A 21086-nucleotide genomic window follows, 5' to 3' on the forward strand; every position below is an offset into this window, starting at 1 on the left:
GTGTGTGTGTATATGTATATGTATAAAGTAAATATATATGAGATATATATGTATTAATTCTGTTCCCCTAAGAGAACCCTGATTAATACAGTCACATTCAGACTCAGGGTCACAATGCCTTCCTAGGAATACAGACCCAGGAGAGATTAGAGACTCCCCCTTTAGTCTAATGCATTCCACCAATTTAGCAATTGTCAGATAAATGTAACAATGGAAGGCACCCGATGAAGCTGAAAGAGATTCTCTGGAGGGCAGAACAAGGTGAAGAGACAAAGTCAAGCAGAAAAGAAAAACAAGGTATCACAGGATCACTGGCGGATGTGGTGGACATGAAAGAACAGAGTTAGATTAAATTTTGAAACCTTTATATCAGTCTTTAGTAATTCATATGATAAAATTGTTGGCCTCATCAATGGAGTCTTATTATCCCCATCAGGGATGACTGTCCACATGGGCACGTGGTGCAGTTCTAGTCATGGAGGCAGGGGAGGTGATCTGTTGGGGCTTTCGTGGTCATTCAGAGCAGAGTTTCAGTATTGTCTATTCCTCACTTCCAGACAATATGTGACCCTTGGGAATGTTGTCCCTATGTCTCTGCATGACTGGAGTCACTGCGGGAGTGAAGCTGACTTTCTGGATGCATCAGTGTGGAAAACTGAGACAAGACATTACCTTGATACATGAGCTGTCAAATTAGCCAAGCCCGGAGGCTCTCATATCCAGGTTTCTTGTTTCATTAGATTGTGATTTTTCTAATTACTTAGTCAGCCTACGTTGTCTTTGTTCACGCTCTGCTAAAATAGCCACATATAATAATCTAGAGGCATTAAGCTAAATAAATAACTAATTTGAAAATTATAACAAGTCCCAAATGAAGTCAAAGTTACTATGTAGTTCGTAATGTGATAGACAGAAGACATGGCTGGATACTTTGGGCTCACATCTCTATTATGTAAATATTTTAAACAATTAAATATCCCTTAGGTAAGATTTCTGTTAAGATCCTTGATTTAAGATTATATATTGATGGATAACACTTCAAAAATAAAACTGAAGGTTATTATCCAGTAATTCATATTGGTAGTACAAACTTATTTTAGGATGTATTTCTCTACACGATGTAAAATCAGCCCAGAAGGCAGAAGTTATTGTATTTAGTAGGGCGAATTAAATACATATGTTTTAGAGCACTGCATGACTTTGGAATATTTTGCAAGCAAAGGGGATTCTTACATATTCTAGAAACCCCTCAAAATATACAGCAGAGGAAGAAACATTCGGATGAATTATTACATTATAGAGTCCAGTTTAATATAACTTTGAAAGTAAATGCAAACAAACATACAATAACCTAGCATGGAAACTGAAATAATGTTGTAGTCAGTGGATCAGTACGTCAAACCAGAATCTTACCAACCTCGTAATGTTATCTAAGCATGGGAGTCATTGCCATTGTTCATCTAATACAGAATCAATCCTGCTTACAATTTTCTGGAAAAGTTGAAAAAAATAACATTTTTAAATAGAAATTATAAAAACTGTAATAAAATGTTGAACTTCCTTGGCCAAGTCTTCTCCTGCTAGCACGTGTGGCATCGTGGTTCACTCCTCAGGGAATGTCAGTTATTACCCTATGAATTGGTAGCTAGGAGACCCATACATGCAGAGATTTGACTCTCATCACTCACCTTTTTCCTGCTGCATGCATGTGTTACAAATTATTAAAAGTCATTCCTGTACCATACACACTGCAATCACCAACAGTTTAAGGCTGCCTTTTTACTATAACTTTTTAACTGTTTCTTGTGACCTTCAACCAGGAAATCATGTCTGTTGGAAGAAACATTCAGGAAAAATACTGTTCTTCAACCACATTGGAAGGAGTCTGTTAACGGACTTTTAACCAAAACACTGCAGAAGAAATCCAGGGAATCAATTATTGGGTTCATATTTTACATCAAAAAATCAATTCAGGCTAGATGAGGTGGCTCAAACTTGTAATCCCAACACTTTGAGGGGCCAAGCCTGCAGAATTGCATGAGACAAGGTGTTCAAAAGCAGCTTGGGCAACATAGGCAGACCTAGTTTCTATGAGAAAATGAATAAAAATAATCAGATGGGTGTAGATGAAGGCCCTCTAAACATAGCAACTTGCTACTCAGCAGGCTGAGGTGGGAGGATTCTATGAGCCAGAAATTTAAAATCACAGTGAACTATGATCACACCACTGCAGTCCAACCTGTGAAACAGAGCGAGATCCTGTCTCAAAAACAAACAAACAAAAAGAATTAATTAAAAATTTTACACAATTGTAAAGCTACTCAACTAGAGGAAGTTAAACTGTGCATCCTCACATATCCTCTGGCGCTTCTGATACTTTGAAGAAGACAGTTGACCTAAGACCTTCAGAATAAACTGATGATCTTGAATCATGAGAAGCTTTCACACAAGACGTTGTACCAGAATCCTTCTCTACATCCTCCTCCTACTCATTATTCTTTGCTTATAAACAATCTTCGCGGCCAGGTGTGGTGGCTCACGCCTGTAATCACAGCACTTTGGGAGGCCGAGGCGGGTGGATCACAAGGTCAGGAGATCAAGACCATCCTGGCTAACACGGTGAAACCCCGTCTCTACTAAAAATACAAAAAATTAGCCGGGCATGGTGGCGGGCGCCTGTAGTCCCAGCTACTTGGGAGGCTGAGGCAGGAGAATGGTGTGAACCCAGGAGGTGCAGCTTGCAGTGAGCCGAGATCGTGCCACTGCACTCCAGTCTGGGAGACACAGCGAGACTCTGTCTCAAAAAAACAAAACAAAACAAAACAAAAAAACAATCTTCCCATTTTCTGCAGACCTGTTTGTTCACCTATATTGGACTTTTGTCTCTTTTCTTACTCATCATTTTTATACTTGCTAGAGTACGTCATCAGACTCTTATTTTTGTGCCTGACTGCTGACAAATTCAAATCTCTTTCCTCCATCATTTGCTTTTTTTTAAGCACACAAGGTAAATCGTTAGAAATCACAGGAGCTCCCTCATTTGATGCCATTTGAACCTTGAAACCCCACAAAACCCTTCCTGCAAGTAGGATGCTCTCCCCAGCCCCCCACCAAACCGTGATAAAAACCCTGAGCCAGTCTCCTTCCCTGCTCTACCAAGACACTTTGGACCTTCATAAGAGGCCTGCCCTGCTCTCAGCAGACACCTCAAGGATGTAGGTAATTAACCTTTCCATACTCACTTGGTGTGAGTATGTTCCATAATCAGACTCAACATCCACGTAAAATTTTAGTCGAGATCTCTGCATTTGCATGGTGTCATCTACAACGGATGCTGGGAGCTCCGTGTCATGGCTCCTTCCAAAGGACATGCCTGCTCCCTGAGTTAACTCCAGGACACAGCTGGACGTGCCTCCTGGGGTTTGAGAAGCTCCCTTCATGTACTGAAATCCTGTCATTATGTTTTTTTATTCTAGTGTTTCCCTAAAAGTATAGCGAGGTCCAGGGTTCATTCATGGGTATATTCAGGAGTCTCTGAATGTTTACGTATTTTATTCATCTCTAGCACCTTTTCTACCAAATTATACATTTTAAAATTTGCAATATTTTAATGAGGTGAAATTAGCAAATAATCTTTACATAAATTGTACAATTTTACAAATATTGACGTAATACTCACTTTTATTAACACAGAAAAAATCAATTGCCCTAGAAATTTCCTTTTGTTCTCCTGCAGTTTTTCCTTTCTACACCTTCTCTTCTTGTACCACATCCACAGTCAACTATGGATCTTTTTATGCAACTTTAAATTCATTTTTACTCTATAGAAATTACAGAACTGGAATTATATGTATGAACTTGTATTTGTTTGCCTTATTTTACTTATTCAGGTACTTGTTATTTTAAGCATTTTAAGGTGTTGAGTGTATCCAGCAGTACTTGATTGTAACAGTGGGTATTATTCCAGTAAATGAATTTTGCACAATTTGTTTACCAGTTAAGCTGCTAACACTTGGATCGCTTTTGGTCTCTGGTTATAATAAATAAAGCTGCTACTTAGCTTAGAGAAGTGCCCAGCTGAGAAACGCATGGTTCTTATTTTTACCACAACATTAATGGGAGTCAAAGTGGAAAAGTTGCACATTAATCAATTTGCTTCAGTACATCAGATAATTAAAGTTGGGGAGCTCTGTGTGTGTGTGTCAGTTCTTGTTTTTGTGTGAAAGAGAGAGAGAATGGAGGAGGAGAGATCAAGAAAAAAAGAAACCTTACATGTTTGGACCATAACATATGAGGTACTCTAGTAAATACAGGGCCTTAGTGCTTGATGGACAAGGTCCACATAAGATGGAGAGGACAACTTGATGCACGCCCATATGGGTATATATTAGTGTTTACATAAATGCCATTTTCTTTTTTTTTTTTTTTTTTTTTTTTTTTTTTTTTTTTTTTTTTTTTTTTGAGACGGAGTCTCGCTGTGTCACCCAGGCTGGAGTGCAGTGGCGCGATCTCGGCTCACTGCAAGCTCCGCCTCCCGGGTTTACGCCATTCTCCTGCCTCAGCCTCCGAGTAGCTGGGACTACAGGCGCCCGCCACCACGCCCGGCTAGTTTTTTTTTTGTATTTTTAGTAGAGACGGGGTTTCACCATGTTAGTCAGGATGGTCTCGATCTCCTGACCTCGTGATCCACCCGCCTCGGCCTCCCAAAGTAAATGCCATTTTCTAATCACATAAACAGTCAGACAGATTAGAAGAGATGTAGTGGAGGGTGTCTGGTGGTGAAATATGATGGTGAAAACAACCCACATCTACAGCCCCTTTTCTGCCCTGCTTCACCTGCCCTGATGTTGAGCCTTGATCCTGTTCATCCTAAGTCCCAACAATCATCCTAAGACCCCAAGTTTCCCCGAGTCCCCCCTGCTGGTCCTATGCACCTCTGCAGGAAGGTTTGTGTCTATGCTCACAATGAAGTCCCCTCATTGTTTCTTTTGCTTAAAAATGCATAGTTATGTATTCACTAAACACAGAGTTCAGCTGTAAGAAAAATTTTTTCTTGAATATGGATATGGACTCTTGAGAAGTGGGTTGTAATTTGTGCTCCCTTCACAACCCATGCATCTGATCCACTCCTGCCCATCTTCTAGGGGCAAGCAGATATAATTCTAGCAGGAAGCACTGGTTATGATGGGGAATCCAGAGACAGTGCAGGTGAAGGAGAGGGTCTGCAAGGATGTCTCAAGCCAAAAGTGCTCTGAGAAACATAGATGGTGATGTCAACAGGTTCTGGACAACACGGCGAAATTCCCAAATACACATATTTTTGTGAGAATAAAGAGCTCACTTTTGTCCAATTTGTGAGTCTCCTAGAACAATTCAGTAGATTTTGAGGTTAAATTCAAAAAAAAATTATCACATATTTCTTTTCTCAAACTTGCAACCAAATAAAAAAGACAAACTTCTGTTAGATAAATGAACACTGAATTATTATCACTATGTGAGATAATGATTTTTAGAATAGGATTGACCTGTGATAACCTAGAGTGTCCTAATTCTTAGCCCACAATTAGATGTGAGCAGCAATCACAGGGAGTGAAACACCTGACTCAGTGAAGCTGCACCTGGGGGTCTCTGCAGGCCCCGAGTTTTACAGGAACAGCTCCTCCCTCAGACTCAGAGTAAGGACAATTTCTGGTCTTTATCTGGGGAGGTGAGGGTGAGTGTGTGGAAAATATCAAAGTTACTCTAATCAAGATCTCTGCACATGGAGAGAAAGCAAAGCATATGAGAAACAACTGGTTTCAGTTTAGATTGAACAATTTCTCATAAGAAGGGCAATGCCATGTCTGGATCCTGCAAAGAATTAAGAAATAATGAATTTGGGGTAAAGTTGAAAATTACAATTGTTTGCGGACTGTGTTATTAATTATCTATGTTATCTGAGAAAACGAAGTAAAGTCATGTTTTTTGTATAAAAATCCGCAGTGTGCTGGCCCTCAGAATGCATCTCCAATCCCTCCAATATCAGGGAGCCCAATAGCCCAGGCTGCCAGCTACTGGACTGCACTCTAACACCCGTCACCTGGTGTGTGCCAAAGTCACCCATCCTGGGAGCTCCTCCAAGGCAGTGATGGCGCTTGGTGGAGGCACTAAGGCATGGCTGCTGCTGGGACACGTGGGAGATCCCTGATGGACAACTGTGCTCAGGGAGGCACCAATGGCCTTGCTGGATTTATCTTGGACCGCAGGGTCATTAGGGAAGCTCCATCAAACTCCTACCATTCTCCAGCACTAGTTGCGAGTCTGGCATTGTGGGGTGACAGTATCCACAGCCTCACCCGGCCGGCTGTGCATTTTTCTGCCTCCAATATTTACCTCTGTTTTTGGGACATATAAGAATATTTCCTCTTTTAAATTAGTTTTCTAATCCAGGGACTCACGGTGGGCACAAAGAGTAAACGTACAGGGGCTCAGAGGGGAAATGTTAGAAGCAGAGGAAACTACAGACCCCGAAGGAAAGCAGCCCTTTCCCTGCCTCCATCTGCACCTGCCCTGGGGCTGCACCTGGTTTGTGAGTGCTGATTGTCCCCTTCAGTCCAGACTCCTTTCTTCTTTTTGCAGGAAATTTTGTGTCTGGACTCACACTGATGTGTGCTCACCTGGGACCTTATGTACAGCCATAGAGGGCCATGTCCTCAGCTCTCCAACTGTTCATTTTCAGATACAGCGAGTTCTTAGCATTGTCTTTGGAGATCAAGAATCTGCCCTTCACAGAGTCTACATGGCATATCCGACTTCCATCATATTTTATATCTATTACTCCCTCCAGCCCCTTCCCTGGAGTCTTGTGAACCCAGCTCATTCAGTAGCTACTGAAGGCAAATCTAGAGGCTACACAGGAGAGACTCAGGAACTTCCCAGGTTGTCTCAGGTCCTCTATGGACTGAATCAGCTGCACCTCACACTGAAAACCTGAAAATACGCACACATCCTGGTCAGAAACTGCCAAACATATCCACTGTTTCTCTCACTCATATCCACTCACTCTCACTCACTCTACTTCTCTATGAGTCACCTTTTAAAACAGCAACAAGAAAAATTCAGCTTAGCTCAATCCCCATAGAGTCCTCTGTGTTCAGTCCTGATTACCAATTGGAAACCCCTGGGAATCCCAGGGCTGCGGCTCTTCTCCCAGAGCTGCAGTTCAGGAATTGTTTTCACCAGGAGAGAGAGAGTCCTGTTTTCATGCGTCCTCCTCTATAGTAAGCTCCGGTGTGGGACGCCTGACAAGAAGGCAGTGCCCAGAGGAGATGGCAGACTGCCATTGTTTAGTGGCAATGGTAGCATTTGGAAAAATATTACTTATAAATTGACTGTGCCATAAAACTCATTTAGCAACTATGATTTTAGTTTTTACACATGTGTACAACTACAAATATAACTGCATTAAGGAAACTGTAAGAGATATAGAGAAATAGAAAACAATAAAAAAAAAGAGAAGACCTTAATACCTCATGACCATAATGTATAGCAAATCCAGAAAGAAAATTCTTAACATGCCTCTGAACTTGAACAACACTATTGAACAATTTTACCTGAAAGACATGTATAGAATCTTCCAACCAAGAGCCACATAATTCACATCCTTCTCAGGCACACGTTGAACATTCTCTGTGATATGTTGCATGTTACATCATAAAGTGAGACTTAACATTTAAAGAAGTAATGCCAGCCCTTCTCTAACTCCTTCAAAAATTGTGAGGGGTCAATCTTCCAAACTCTTTTCTTTATATAGCTAAAGAAACTTTATTTATCTGTTTCTCAGAGATAACACTGCAAACAGTCACAGATATGCATACAATACAATTATGTGTTGGCTATTTACAATTTACAGTCGTGATTTTTCCTCTGAAAAATATAAGCACAAAAGCTAAGTAAACAATGAGGTACTGCCATTTGGGATTTGTTACGTGTCATAGCTTAAAGAACTGGCCTTTCGCAAATATTCAACAAATCAACCTGAAGAAAATAGTCAATTAAATGATTTATTTTTTCTAATTTATTAGAAAAAAAAATCCACCAAGTTTCACCTCAAAATATATTGCACAAATATAAAAATAAACCTAAAATTAAATAGGAAAGGTAAGTGGTTCTTCAAAAAGAATGAAAGAAAGGAATAAAATGTAAGCCCATAAGCAAGGTTAAGTCATTCTAAATATCTTTTAAACAACATGAAATTCTTCCCAAGAGAAAACTGAAGAAAAAACTATCACCATTTCTCCACTGATGAAATGTATTTTAAAGGCAGTCTGCAGTATACCTTCTAAACTCTTTCTATGAGGCTACCATTATAGTTTTACCAGTAATAGACAAAGGCATCACGATAAAAGAAAACTACAGACCAATATCATTAGTAGACATAACTTAATCCCCAATGATAGTAAACTAAATTCTAAAGTCTTTTAAAAGACCATACACCGTGAGCTACTCAAATTTATTCTTGAGATGCACAGTTGATTCAACATCCTCAAATCAATCAATTTGGTACACCACATTAAAAAACTAAAGAAAAAATATCTCAGTAACATTTCATCAGACACAGAAAAAAAATTGAAAAAATCGGGGTTTCATTATAAAAATTCTGAACAAAGTAGGAAGAAAACAACTTGTACATAATAAAAGCCATTAAGAAAAGTCACAGCTGTTATTATGCTTAATAGTAAAAGGTTAAAATGTTTTGGTCTAATGTCTGTAACAAGGCGAGAATAAAGCTTGAGCATTTCACTTCCAGGCCTCAACATTTATTTACAAACATCGAAAGATATTGGCATAAATGCATATAGAGAGATTCGATGTAAACCCACATATTGATGACAAACTGATTTTCAGCATGCGAACTATCAATATAAAATGACTAAATTATAGTGTCTTTGAAAGAGGGTGTTATGAAAACTGGTTTTCACATGAAAAGAATTAAGAATTTTAGGTTAGAATAAACACAAAAATTCACTCTAAATGTTTTAAATATTTAAATGTAATACCTGTAATTGTAAAACTCCCAACCTTTAAAAATTAGCAATCTTTTTCAGGATTTTACATTCAAAGCCCCTACAAAAAAAGCAGAATTGAACAACTGGAAGAATAGATTTCAAAAAAGATTCTGCAAAGCAATAAAATAATTACAACTTACAGAATTGGCTAATATGCCATATATCTGAAAAAGTTTAAATGTTCAAATATAAAAGAAACTTTTACAACTCAATAGCAAAAATAAAAATCGCCTCATTTAAAAATAATCCGTTTTACACCTTTAACAATGTAAGAACCTAGAACTCATATTAAGTGTTTTCCTCTATGGGTGAGGGTCCGTCTTATGGTGTACTTGGCTGGACAATGCTTTGCAGTTATTTGATCAAACACTAATCCAGGTGGTGTTGTGAATTTTTTAACAGAGGTTATTAAAACCGTAATCAGTTGACTCTGTGTTAGGCAGATTATCATTGCTAACCTGCTTGGCCCTGATTCCATCAGAGCAGAGCTGGAGAAGGTCAAACTCCATAGTGATTAAGCAGCTTCAGCTGTTTCTTCGACTGCCAGCCTGCACTTACTGATGGCCGGCCCTGAGGACATTGGATGTTTTCAGCCATCCCCCAAAATCATCATCCCCTACATCTCACCGGAAAGTGGCGTGTCCATCTGCAGCTTGTCACACCTAAATATCAGACAGAAAGAGACTCCCCAAAATCAAATAATATTTATTTGAAAATGAGCATTGCAATGGGAATATGCATGGGCATATTTAAGCAGGCAAATGAAGACAAGTGTTTTAAAAGAAAATCGAGGAGGCTTACACGAGCTGTTTTGAGACAATTATCCTGGGATAGAAGAATAAAAAGGGTGGAATCAGTTTAAAGATGGACAGGGACTGGCAGGGCAGATATCCCCACAATATCCATTCTTGTTATCAGGGATATGTTCATGAGAACCCTCTATTCATGACCTTCTCCAGCTTCACCTGTAAAAATTATAACACAAGTGGCTCCATTTTGATTCTGACAACTTTCACACCCTCTTCCTCACACCACTAGTGAAGAACGTTACTGTGTGAAGGTTTTTGAGAACAGGATTAGAAACACATCCACATCCCACATTAACCAAACAAGCTTGTCCCCTTCAGTCCCCACTGGCAACTTGCATTTCCAGATGAGTCTCCATGCAACACAGTGGAGGCTCCTGAGTGACAAGGAGTGAAGAAAGTCCCACCAGCCTCTCCCGCGTGACTGCAGCAGCCACAGCCTGAGACCCACCTGAGCGCCAGGGAAAGGGCTTGAGGCCTGGAATTTTGACCACAAGGAAAATATCTTCCTTTTCCAGAAAGCAGGAAAAGCAAATGGAAAAATGAGAACAAGGACTACAAAAGAAAGTAAATGGATTAGGGACAAAAGAAGCACCAGATCAGTGCAGATGCTGATTTGCATACTTCAGTGTCAGGAGAAAGGCCAGACGTGAAACCTGTGAGGTTCTGCATGACACTGACCCTGGCCCAACCTCTCTATTGTCTGTGACCAGGATCCGTAAAGACTGTTCTTGTCAGGGAACTTCACGAGGTCCCTGTCCTGGGTCTCACTGGAGAAGACTCACTAGGAAGCCCTGAGTTTACTCACTACTCTAATCCTGGTGACCGTGGTTGAAGAATTTTCATCCCTGTAAGCGTCAATCTGCATTTTGTGCCGGTGAGAATAGGTCCCCATATTAAAATAATTTCTTTCAAATACATAGAGAAGACATTGTTAGGCAGAGATTTCTAAACTTAAGAGGTTCCCTGGGGAACTGTCAGAAGATGACGTCCCACATCCTGACAGGAAATCAGCCTCCGTCTGCACCGGCCTCCGGGTTGACTCTGATCAGTGGGTCCCGAGCGCCCCCTGCCGCTGATTTCCCCCCGCGTTCCTGCAGGGAGGTTTGTGTCTGGGCTCACACTGACTTCCCCTCACTGTGTCTCCCGCACAGTAATACACGGCCGTGTCCTCCAATCTCAGGTTGTTCATTTGAAGATATAGCATGTTCTTGGAATTGTCTCTGGAGATGGTGAATCGGTCCTTCACAGAGTCTGCGTAGTATTTCTGACTTCCATCATACCATATAACTGCCACCCACTCCAGCCCCTTCCCTGGAGCCTGGCGGACCCAGCTCATGCCATAGCTACTGAAGGTGAACCCAGAGGCTGCACAGGAGAGTCTCAGGGACCCCCCAGGCTGGACCAAGCCTCCTCCAGACTCCACCAGCTGCACCTCACACTGGACACCTACAAACAGAGAGACACCAAGGTCAGAAACTGCCACACATATCCACTGTTTCTCTCACTCATGTCCACTCCCACTCAATCTCTCTATTTCTCCATGAATCACCTCTTAAAATAGCAACAAGGAAAACCCAGCTCAGCCCAAACTTCATGGTGAATTTTCTGTGTTCTGTGCTGATCACCGAATGGAACACCACAGACTTCCAGGGCTGGGACTCCTTTCCCAGAGCTACAGGGTCAGGGCTGGGCTGGTTTTCATCAGCAGAGGGAGGGCCCTATTTGCATGTCCCCCACTATATAGCAAGCTCTGGGGTGGGACATCTGAGGAGAGGCTGGGCTCACTGCAGATGAAGTGTCCTGGGGGAGACTGGAATAATTATATCATTCAGGAACATGTAATTTTATATTATGTGATTGTGGATTGATTAACATTTAGCTCTCATAATCTTATTTTATTCTTACATATTTACACTATGTATTTAATGCAGGTTTCAATGTTATATTTTATAGAAGATAATTTACATAGAGAACACAGCAGTTGTGCAGTATGTTTAAGATTACACATCTAAAAAAAATTAGTCCTCTTATCTGGGACTGTGCTCTATTCATCAGAGGAGGCTGGCTGCTCTCCTGAGACAACTCCAGGGCAGTGTGGCCCACACCTAGTGAGGTCTGCATGATTCCCCATCTGTTATGTCAACTTTCTGTAATTTACCTAAATATGTAGAGTGAATCACGTTTCATGTGTATGTTTTCAGAATTCAGTCATATTCTTTGTGTTAATGTTGATCTATTTATTGCTCCATTTTAGTCAAATGTTATTTCATCGGTTTGTTATTGCTTTATTCAAGTGCAATTAATAAATAATTAATTCAAATGTATAGTGAATGATTTGAAAAATGTTGACCTATGTTTGCAACCATTTACTCAGCACTTCAACCAGGTTTTGAATAATTAAATTAATCCTGAAATCTTTCTCTTATTTCTCTGAAATTCAACTCACATCCCCATTACTCCTAACAGCATATTCTCAGAAAAACTGAAATCTTCTCCATGTTAATTTACAATAGTGGCAACTTCTAAAATTTCTACAAATGTGTCATGTAGAATTTACTCTTAATTCCTTAGTTTCTTTCACTAAGCACAATTACTTGAGAATTTAGCCACGTTTTTATATGAGTGAGGCATGCCTTGATTTCAAGCTGCATTAGATTCTAGTACATAAATATATGCCAAACTATTTAATTATTCACCTGTAACCAAATGTGATTTGTTCTCTCAGTTAATGGATTTGATAGAGAAAAGCAGCTACTAACCACGGGAATGTAAAAATGAGTAAACTATGCTCTTATTCTGACCTCATTAACAACAAACCTGGACAACTACAAATAAAAAAAAAATCTTCAACATATCTGAGTTGAAATCAGAGAGAAAGCAAACAATAAACACAACCTGAAATCTGAGGCGAGAGGAGGCTGCAGAGAGAACCAGGACCCATATATTAGTGTACCTGGGGCAGATATCACTGGATGGTATCTAAGATTGGAACAGGCTGGCTTGGAAATATTCAGTGAGTTGCTTGAGGATGCATATGCTCTTAGTGTTAGACTTTGAAGCTGCTAGTGCTTGAAGAATTTTTCTACAGAATTATTATTAATATTCCTGCTGGACTTCACGCAAATAAACAGGCCAAGTTTAAAGTTTATTTTGCAAACAACTCAGTCTTATCATTATTTGCTGCTAACAAAAACCAAAACTGGAAGGAGAAAGGTTGTATTTCAAAACATAGCACACACTTGTCTTTAAACTCGAATCTCCTCAGTTGTTTAAGCATTTGCCTGCATTTTAGAGTAACTCTGCTTATTCCTGAGGGGCAGTCAATGATCTCTGGCTACAGCCCAGAAGAAACAAAAAACGATGGGGAATATGAAAAATCTGGATCAATATTTTAATTGTAAGCAATTATCCTTCAAATCGTGCCACGTGATGGGAATAAATAGGGTGCCCCTAACCTGGTGGTTTCTTTGGGAAAATAAATCCCAGGAGCTATCAAAAAAGCCAAGCCCCATGCACCCACATTTCGCAGGCATAACTACAGTCACCAGTTATCTGGGCGTGTCAGCAGCTTTGGAATTGTTTTTCAAACTCTTTACCAACTTGTTTGGTTCTGATACATGTCTTCTAATAACCCGATTTGTCTCTTCTTATTTTCAAACCATCAAATTCCAAATGGTCATGCAACTGAAGCCTGGGATAATGGCTCCCTTTTCCTGGGGTCACTTAGATAGGCCTCCAAGAGATCTTCCCCAAACAGCATCCCCCATCAGCTGGAAGCAGTTAAGACTGGTCTTTGGCTGTATTCTAAGGACAGTTAGACGTACTTCTTCAAAGAGGAAAATGATGGAGGTAGGAGGCAGAGTATTCTCCTAGGCAGCCAGGAGAGGGTCCCCATAGAATCTCCAACGCACCAAGGTCATTGTGCACAGGGGGCTTGCCTAGACATGCCTGCAGTGAAAATTGTTAAAGTTGTCTCATCTCTGATAAAGTAGTTGTAATACCTAACCTTGTTTTAACATGAATAGACTCTCCCTCAGCTACCTAACCTTGTTTTAATATGAATAGACTCTCCCTTAGCTGAGAAAACCTGACAGACTCCATTTGGCTCCTTCATTTGCAAGACATCAAGGACTCCTTACCCACCCCCTTCCTCAAGGAGTTAACTTGTGTAAGCTGACTCTCAGCACATCAGAGTCCCATTAACTGATCAGGTACTGTGGCAAGCAATGTCCACAGTTCCCAGGAACTCGCTAGGGAGATAGCACCATAAAGCCCCTACGTTTGTGTCCCTCAGAGCCCCCACACCTGTCACCTTGTGATGAATTGAAAGCCCCTGCACCCAGAACTGTTTGTTTTCCTGTAACCATTTGTCTTTTTAACTTTTTATCTGTTTTACTTCTGTAAGATTGCTACAGCTAGAATCCCCCCTCCCCTCTCTAATCCAAAGTATAAAAGAAAATCTAGCCCCTTCTTCGGGGCTGAGAGAATTTCAAGCTGATAAATATTATGTTCAAGCAAACGCTAACAGGCAAACAAACAGCTAACATGGAGCTAAAAAATATACAGTGATTCAATACAGCAAACACGCTAGCTCGGCCTAGTTTACAATATTATCTAATCAAGGAGGGCATTGTCATTGTTCATACAAGACAGTCAATCCCACTCACAAACTTCTGGGACTGTTTAAAAAATGACATCTCTACATAAAAATTATCAATTTGTATAAAATGTAAAACTTTCTTGGCCCAGGGTTCTCCCACTAGTACTGTGGAATCATGGTCCACCCCTCAGGGTGCATCAGTTATTACCCTATGACTTGGCAGCTAAAAGGCCCATCCGTTTATAGACTCTACCCCCAGAGATCATGTTTGTTCTATTGCATGCATGTGTTACAAAATACTGAAAGTGATTCCTGTGTGATAGCCACTCTAATAATGAAGAGTTTAAGGCGGCCTTTTTACTACGTTTTGTCCAGAATCCCCTGTGATCTTCAGCAAGGGAATTAGAAGGAACATCAGCAGAAAATACTGCTCTTGAATCATATCAGAAGGAATCTTATCAGATACTTTAAACTAATTCACTTCAGAAAACATTCAGGCAGTTAATTATCGGGTTCATATTTTACAACTAAAGACTCAATGCAGGCCAGATGCAGTGGATCATCCCTATAATCACACCACTTTCAGAAGCAAAGTGAGGGAACCCCCATGAGACCTGGCAATCGCAGCCAGCCTGGGCAGCATAAAGAGATGCTATTTCTATGAAAAAACGTTTAAAAAATAAGGAGGGTAGGGGTGGCATGCCCATCTACTTGGAGATACTCAGGAAGCTAAGATGGAAAAGTTTTGTGAGTCAGGAGCTCAAATTTACAGTGAGCTATGATCACACAACCATACTTTGTGCAACAGAATGAGAGCCTGTCCCTAAAAACAAACAAAAAAGAATCAATTAAGAATTTTACACAACTGTAAATCTACTCAAATAGGAGGTGTTAAACTGAGCACCCTCATAGATCCTCTGGCATTTCTGATGTTTTTAAGCAGATGGCTGACCTAAGACCTGCAGAATAAGCTGATAGTCCTTGATTGTGAGAAACTTCTACCCAAGACATTAGACCAGGACCCTGTCTAATTCCCCATCCCCTCCTTCTTTTTCTCATTATTCTTTGCTTATATTTTTAAAGTCATCTCATTTCTGTAGACCTGGGTGTTGTCCACCCATTCTGAACCCTTATCTTCTTTCTTATTCATTATTTTTATTCTCACTATGTAGAATAAGTTGTCACACTATTTTTTGGTGCACGACTGCTGATGACTTAAGGCTCACTACTCCAGGACCACAGTCATCCTGCTGTACAGAGCACCCTCTGGTGTCCTGTTTTTCTTTGATGGTTCCTGAGAGCCCCTGGTGACCTGAGTGCCTCTACAATGGTCTTGAGTGCCCCCTGGTTTCCTGAGGGACTCTGGGGTCCTGAGCAAGCCCGGCTGTCCTATGCACCCCTACAGGGAGGTTTGTGTGTGAGCTCACACAGTTGTTCCCTCGCTGTGTCTTGTCTTAAAAATGCACGGCTATGTGCTTGCTGCTCATGTAGCTCAGCTGTTGGAAGAACTAATTTATGGATATGGATCTGGGGTTGGTGACTGGACTCTTGAGGAGAGGGGTGTAATGCGTGCTCCCTTCACAACCTATGCACCTGATCCACTCCAGTACCTCCCACGGGGGGCTGATGGATCCAGCAGGAAGCACTATTTATGATGGGGAATCCAGAGACAGCGCAGGTGATGGAGAGGGTCTGTGAGAGCTTCACCAGGCCGAGACTGCACTGAGAAACACAGTTGGTTGCATGTACAGGTTCTGGATAACACGTTGAAATTCCCCAAATACACACATTTTTATGAGAATGAAAAGCTTACTTGTGTTCAATTTTTGTGTTTCCTAGAGCAATGCAGTGGATTGTGATGTTAGATTCACACAAATACATTGTCACATTTTCTCCATACTTGGAACCCTATAATAAAGAGAAACTGATGTCAGGAGAATGGGCATTGAACTATCTCTGTCCATGATAATTGTGATTTTAAGATTAGGATTCAGATGTGATCATACAAAGGGTGTCCTAATTCTGAACCCACAATTAGAGCTGAGCAGCAATCACAGGCATTGGAGGTCACTTACACGGAGAAATACCTGACTCTGAAGCTGCACCTGGAGGTCTCTTCAGGCTCTGAGTTGTACAGGAACAGCTCCTCCCTCAGACTCAGAGTGAGGACAACCTCTGCTCTTTCTCTGCGGGAAGTGAGCGTTAGTGTGTGGAAGGAACCTAACTTACTTTAATCAAGATCTCTGTACTTGGGCAGAAAACAAAGAATATGAGAAAAAACTGATTTCAGACTTACTAGCACAATTTCTCATGAGGAAGGCAATAATATGTCTGGATCTTACACAGAATCAGAAAACTATACATTTGAGGTAACATTGAAAATTACGATTTCTTTGCAGATTATGTTCTTAGTTATCTATGTCATCTGAGAAAATGATTTAAAATCATGGTTTTTATATAAAAATCCATAAAAAGGGTGCTGGCCCTGAAAATGCACCTCCTGTCCCTCCAGCATCAGGGAGCCCAATAGACCAGGCAGCCAGCTGCTGCACTGCACTCTGACACCCGTCACCTGGTGTGTGCCAAAGACACCCATCCGGGGAGCTCCTCCCAGACAATGGCTGTGCACAGTGGAGATACTGAGGCGTGGCTGCTGCTGGGACACATGCGAGAGAGATTCCTGATGGACAGCTGTGCTCTGGGAGGCACCAGTGGCCTCTCTGGACTTAACTTAGACCACGAGGTAGTTAGGGAAGCTCCATCAAATTCCTACCCATCTCCAGCACTAGCTGAGAGACAGGCATTCTTGGGTGACGGAGTCTAGAGCCTCACCCAACTCCTGCGCATTTTTATGCCTCCATTACTTACATGTGCCTTGGTGACAAATGAGAGTGTTTCCTCTTCTTATAATAAACTTTTCTAATCCAGAGACCTCAGGGGTAGCCACAGAATCACAAATGTAGAGAGGCTCACAGGGAAACTGTTGCATGCAGAGGAAGCCACAGACCCTGAAGGAAAGCAGCCCGTGACAACCATCTGCACCTTCCCTAGTTTTCTGTGGGTTCTGAGTGTCCCCTTTAGCCCAGCCTCCTCCCATATCATTGCAGGAAATTCTTTGTCTGTGTTCACACTGACATCTTCTTGCCTCGTGCCTTGTGCCTCACATACAGTAATACACAGCCACGCCCTCTGCTCTCAGACTGTTCACCTGCAAATACAGTGACTTTTGGCACTTTCTTTGGAGATGGTGAATCTGCTCTTCACAGATTGTGCATAACATATCTGATTACTATCATACTATACATCTACTACTCACTCCAGCCCCTTCCCTGGAGCCTGGGAAACAGAGTTCATTCAGTAGCTACTGAAGGTTAATCCAGAGTCTGCACAGGAGAGTCTCAGGGACCCCCGAGGTTGTCTTGGGTCCTCTCCAGACTCCACCAGCTGTACCTCACACTGGACGCCTGCAAACACATAGACATCCTGGTCAGAAGCTGCCTGACATATCCACTATTTCTCTCAAATTTTTTCCCTCACACTCAATCTCTCTAGTTCACCTTTTAAAACAAGGACAGTGAAAACCCAGCTCAGCCCAAACTCCATGGTGAGTCCTCTGTCTTTAGTCCTGTTCACCAAATGGAAACCCCTGAGAATCCCAGGGCTGGGGCTTCTCTCCCAGAGCTGCAGGGTCCGGGCTGGGCTGGTTTTCATGAGCAGAGGGAGAAACCTATTTGCATGTCTCCTACTGTATAGAAAGCTCTGGGATGGGAATCCTGAGGAGGGGCAGGGCTCAGAGCAGATAAAGTGCCCTGGGGGAGATTGGTAGTGATCTTATCACTCAGGAAAACGTCATTTTATATTATATGATTGTGCCTTGATAATCATTTAGCAGTCATCATCTTATTTCATTTTTACATATTTACAGAGTACATTTAATGCAAGTGTGAATGTTACATTTTAAGGAAGATAAATTACACACAGAACAGAGTGGTTGTACAATGCATTCCAGGTCACACAGCTGGATAGAGTTCGCCCCATTATCTCTGCCTGTGCCTCTGTGCCCCTAGAGGAGACAACTTCAGGGCAGTGTGGGACATGCCTAGTGAGGTCTGCAGGATTCCACCCCTGCCAGGACATCTCTCTTTTCTTTTTTTGTATTCTGCTATTTTCCTAAAATATCTAGAGAGAACCACTGTTCATGCATGTGCATTTTCAAGAGTCTGAGATGTTTTGAGTGTTCATACCCATCTATTTTTTGCTCCTCCTCAACCAACATACTCATTTTTTCCTTTGCTACTGCTTTATTTAAGAACAATTAATAAATCATTAATTCAAACATATACTGCACAATTTGGAAAATGTTAATGTGTGTGTGCAACCCTTTGATCAGGGCTTCAATTAAGTTGTGTACAATTAAGTTGACCCCTAAATCTTTCTGTCACTTCCCTGTAATTTCATCTCACCACCCCATTACTTTCAACACCCAATTCTCACCAATTTCAAATCTTCTTTGCTACTTGAGAATAGTTGTACCTTCTGAAGTTTATACAAATAGAAGTTTATGAAGTGCCTTCTTAATTCTTCAGCTACTTTCACTCAGCAGTTATCTGCGAATGTAACCATGCTTTTATGTGAATGAGAGATGCCTTGATTCTAATGCTGCATTGTACTTTAGTTCATAATCATATGTCAAATTGTTTAACATTCACCTGTAATGGATACAGATATTTGATTTGTTTTCTTAGTTTCTAGCTTTCATGTAGAAACAGCTACTCAGTGTGGGAATGTGAACGAAGAGAAAACCATGATCTTATTCTGTTCTCATTAACAACAAACCTGAAAAACTGCGAATAAAGGAAGAAGAAAAACCTGTACCATATCTAAGTTGGTTTCACAGAGCAAACAAGAAGACTGAAATCTGAGGAGACAGACGCCTGCAGAGAGGACTGGGGCCGACATGTTAGTGAACTCAGGGCAGGTGCCACGGGATGGCACTAAGAGAGGAATGGGCTTACCTGGAAATATTTAGTGATTTTTTTTTTCCTGGATGCATGCGCTAATGATGTTAGAGTGTGAAACTACTAGTCCTTGCAGGCTTTTCCCAGGAATTTGAAAAATTCACAGTCAACTCCCTTATCTGCTGTCCTGTGCTGTTGACAGGAAGAGAAGAGCAGTAAGGACTGTTGAACACCTGGATTCACCTCCACCATCTCCAGGGGAAATCCACTAAAACTTGTGTCCTATTTGCTGTGGTGGAGTTAACAGAAACAAACGAAAATAGAGGATTCCCAGGAAACTCCATCCATATGAAATCCTTAATCTGCAGTGTAAGTACAATGGAGGAGAAGCTGAGGACACTGGTGAGAAACCACTGTGTTTGGGAAAAGACATTCTACCCCTGCGGGAAGAGGTATGGACAGGAAAATTTGGAAGGTCACCTCCAGAACCATGATTACTACTCATGCCTAAGAAGGAGGCTGATGCAGAAGGCTGGAGAACGTCCCCATTTGTTCAAGACCCTTCCCTACATGGTCATCTTGGTCTGCAGAATAATGACATAGCAGCATCAGCTCCATTCTGGCCTCTGTCATGTGACAGTTTTTTGTGGATTTGCTTTCTGGTCTCACATGATTTGTTTCCTCTCTCAATTTCTAGCTCCATCCTCCTTTTAATTCTCAGTGTATTGAAGAGATTTATATTTAGCTTAGAACAATAAAACCATTGGAAGAAATTTTCATCTTAAAACCACCAAATCTAATGAGCTCTCTCCAGGGATGCCCATCTGTTTTTTTCTTCCTTTCCTATGGGGTATGGCCCTCGTTTCTACCTGAGTCTGGCTCTTATTTTCATATGCATGAGGAGTCCAACCATTACACACCCAGGAACATCTTGGAGGAACGGACCCTATCATCTGTCTCCTCAGCCCTCATGTGAACAGCGGCTACACTGTCAGCTGTTGTATGTGCTTCAGGGCTTTCCATTTAAAAGTGTCTTTCACTAGCCCCCCAAATAAAGTTCCTGAACATTAAATACTTTCAAGATCAAGTATTCTTTTCTGTCCCTTTGTTGTTAATATTGTTTTATTCCATTAAAATCCATTGGAACCTCAGTGACAATAGAAGGGTCCAGCCTACCCATCCCATTGTCTGACTTCTGCCTGACCGATCCACCTATGAGCTCATTTACTCCACTGCTCTGCAGCTGATGGGGCCATCTGGACCTTCATTAATAACAGGTGTGTGATCATTAGCGAACGACTGAGAGCAGCAAGTGCTTGAGCTCCTCAGAACACAGGTGTGGTTCTGCAGTAGAGCCTGTGTAACTGAAATCACATGTGCGTACAACTCATGGACTCAGCCCAGAAGGTGATGCCAGCTCCTGGCCATTCCTGGGTAGCCTGATATGGGGTACCCACAGAAGAATGGATGCAGTATACAGATTTTAGAAAGTGGTGGTATGGTGCTGGGGGCAGTGACAGCCAAATTTCACTAAAAGTCTATTCTGCCCTTGGTACTTGGGGAAGACTGGGAAGAAGGGAACAAATCTCAGACCCCATGTAGCTCCTCGTTTAGGAAGAGATTCAGTCCCATTTTAGAAAGTTGAAGAAATAGTCTGTACTTTTAGGGATCA

General features: G+C 41.4%; 2 gene segments (V, D, J or C); both read right to left on the bottom strand.

Annotated features, from left to right (window-relative positions):
- The window catches only part of LOC112628818, a 1133279-nt gene that overhangs the window by 617030 nt on the left and 495163 nt on the right, over positions 1–21086 (bottom strand).
- LOC112628832 lies at positions 10434–11524 on the bottom strand. The segment is given in 2 exon segments: positions 10434–11302; positions 11406–11524. Coding segments are annotated over 2 exon segments (447 nt in total).

This window comes from Theropithecus gelada, chromosome 7b (genome assembly GCF_003255815.1).
Source record: "Theropithecus gelada isolate Dixy chromosome 7b, Tgel_1.0, whole genome shotgun sequence".
NCBI classification, from domain to species: Eukaryota; Metazoa; Chordata; class Mammalia; order Primates; family Cercopithecidae; genus Theropithecus; species Theropithecus gelada.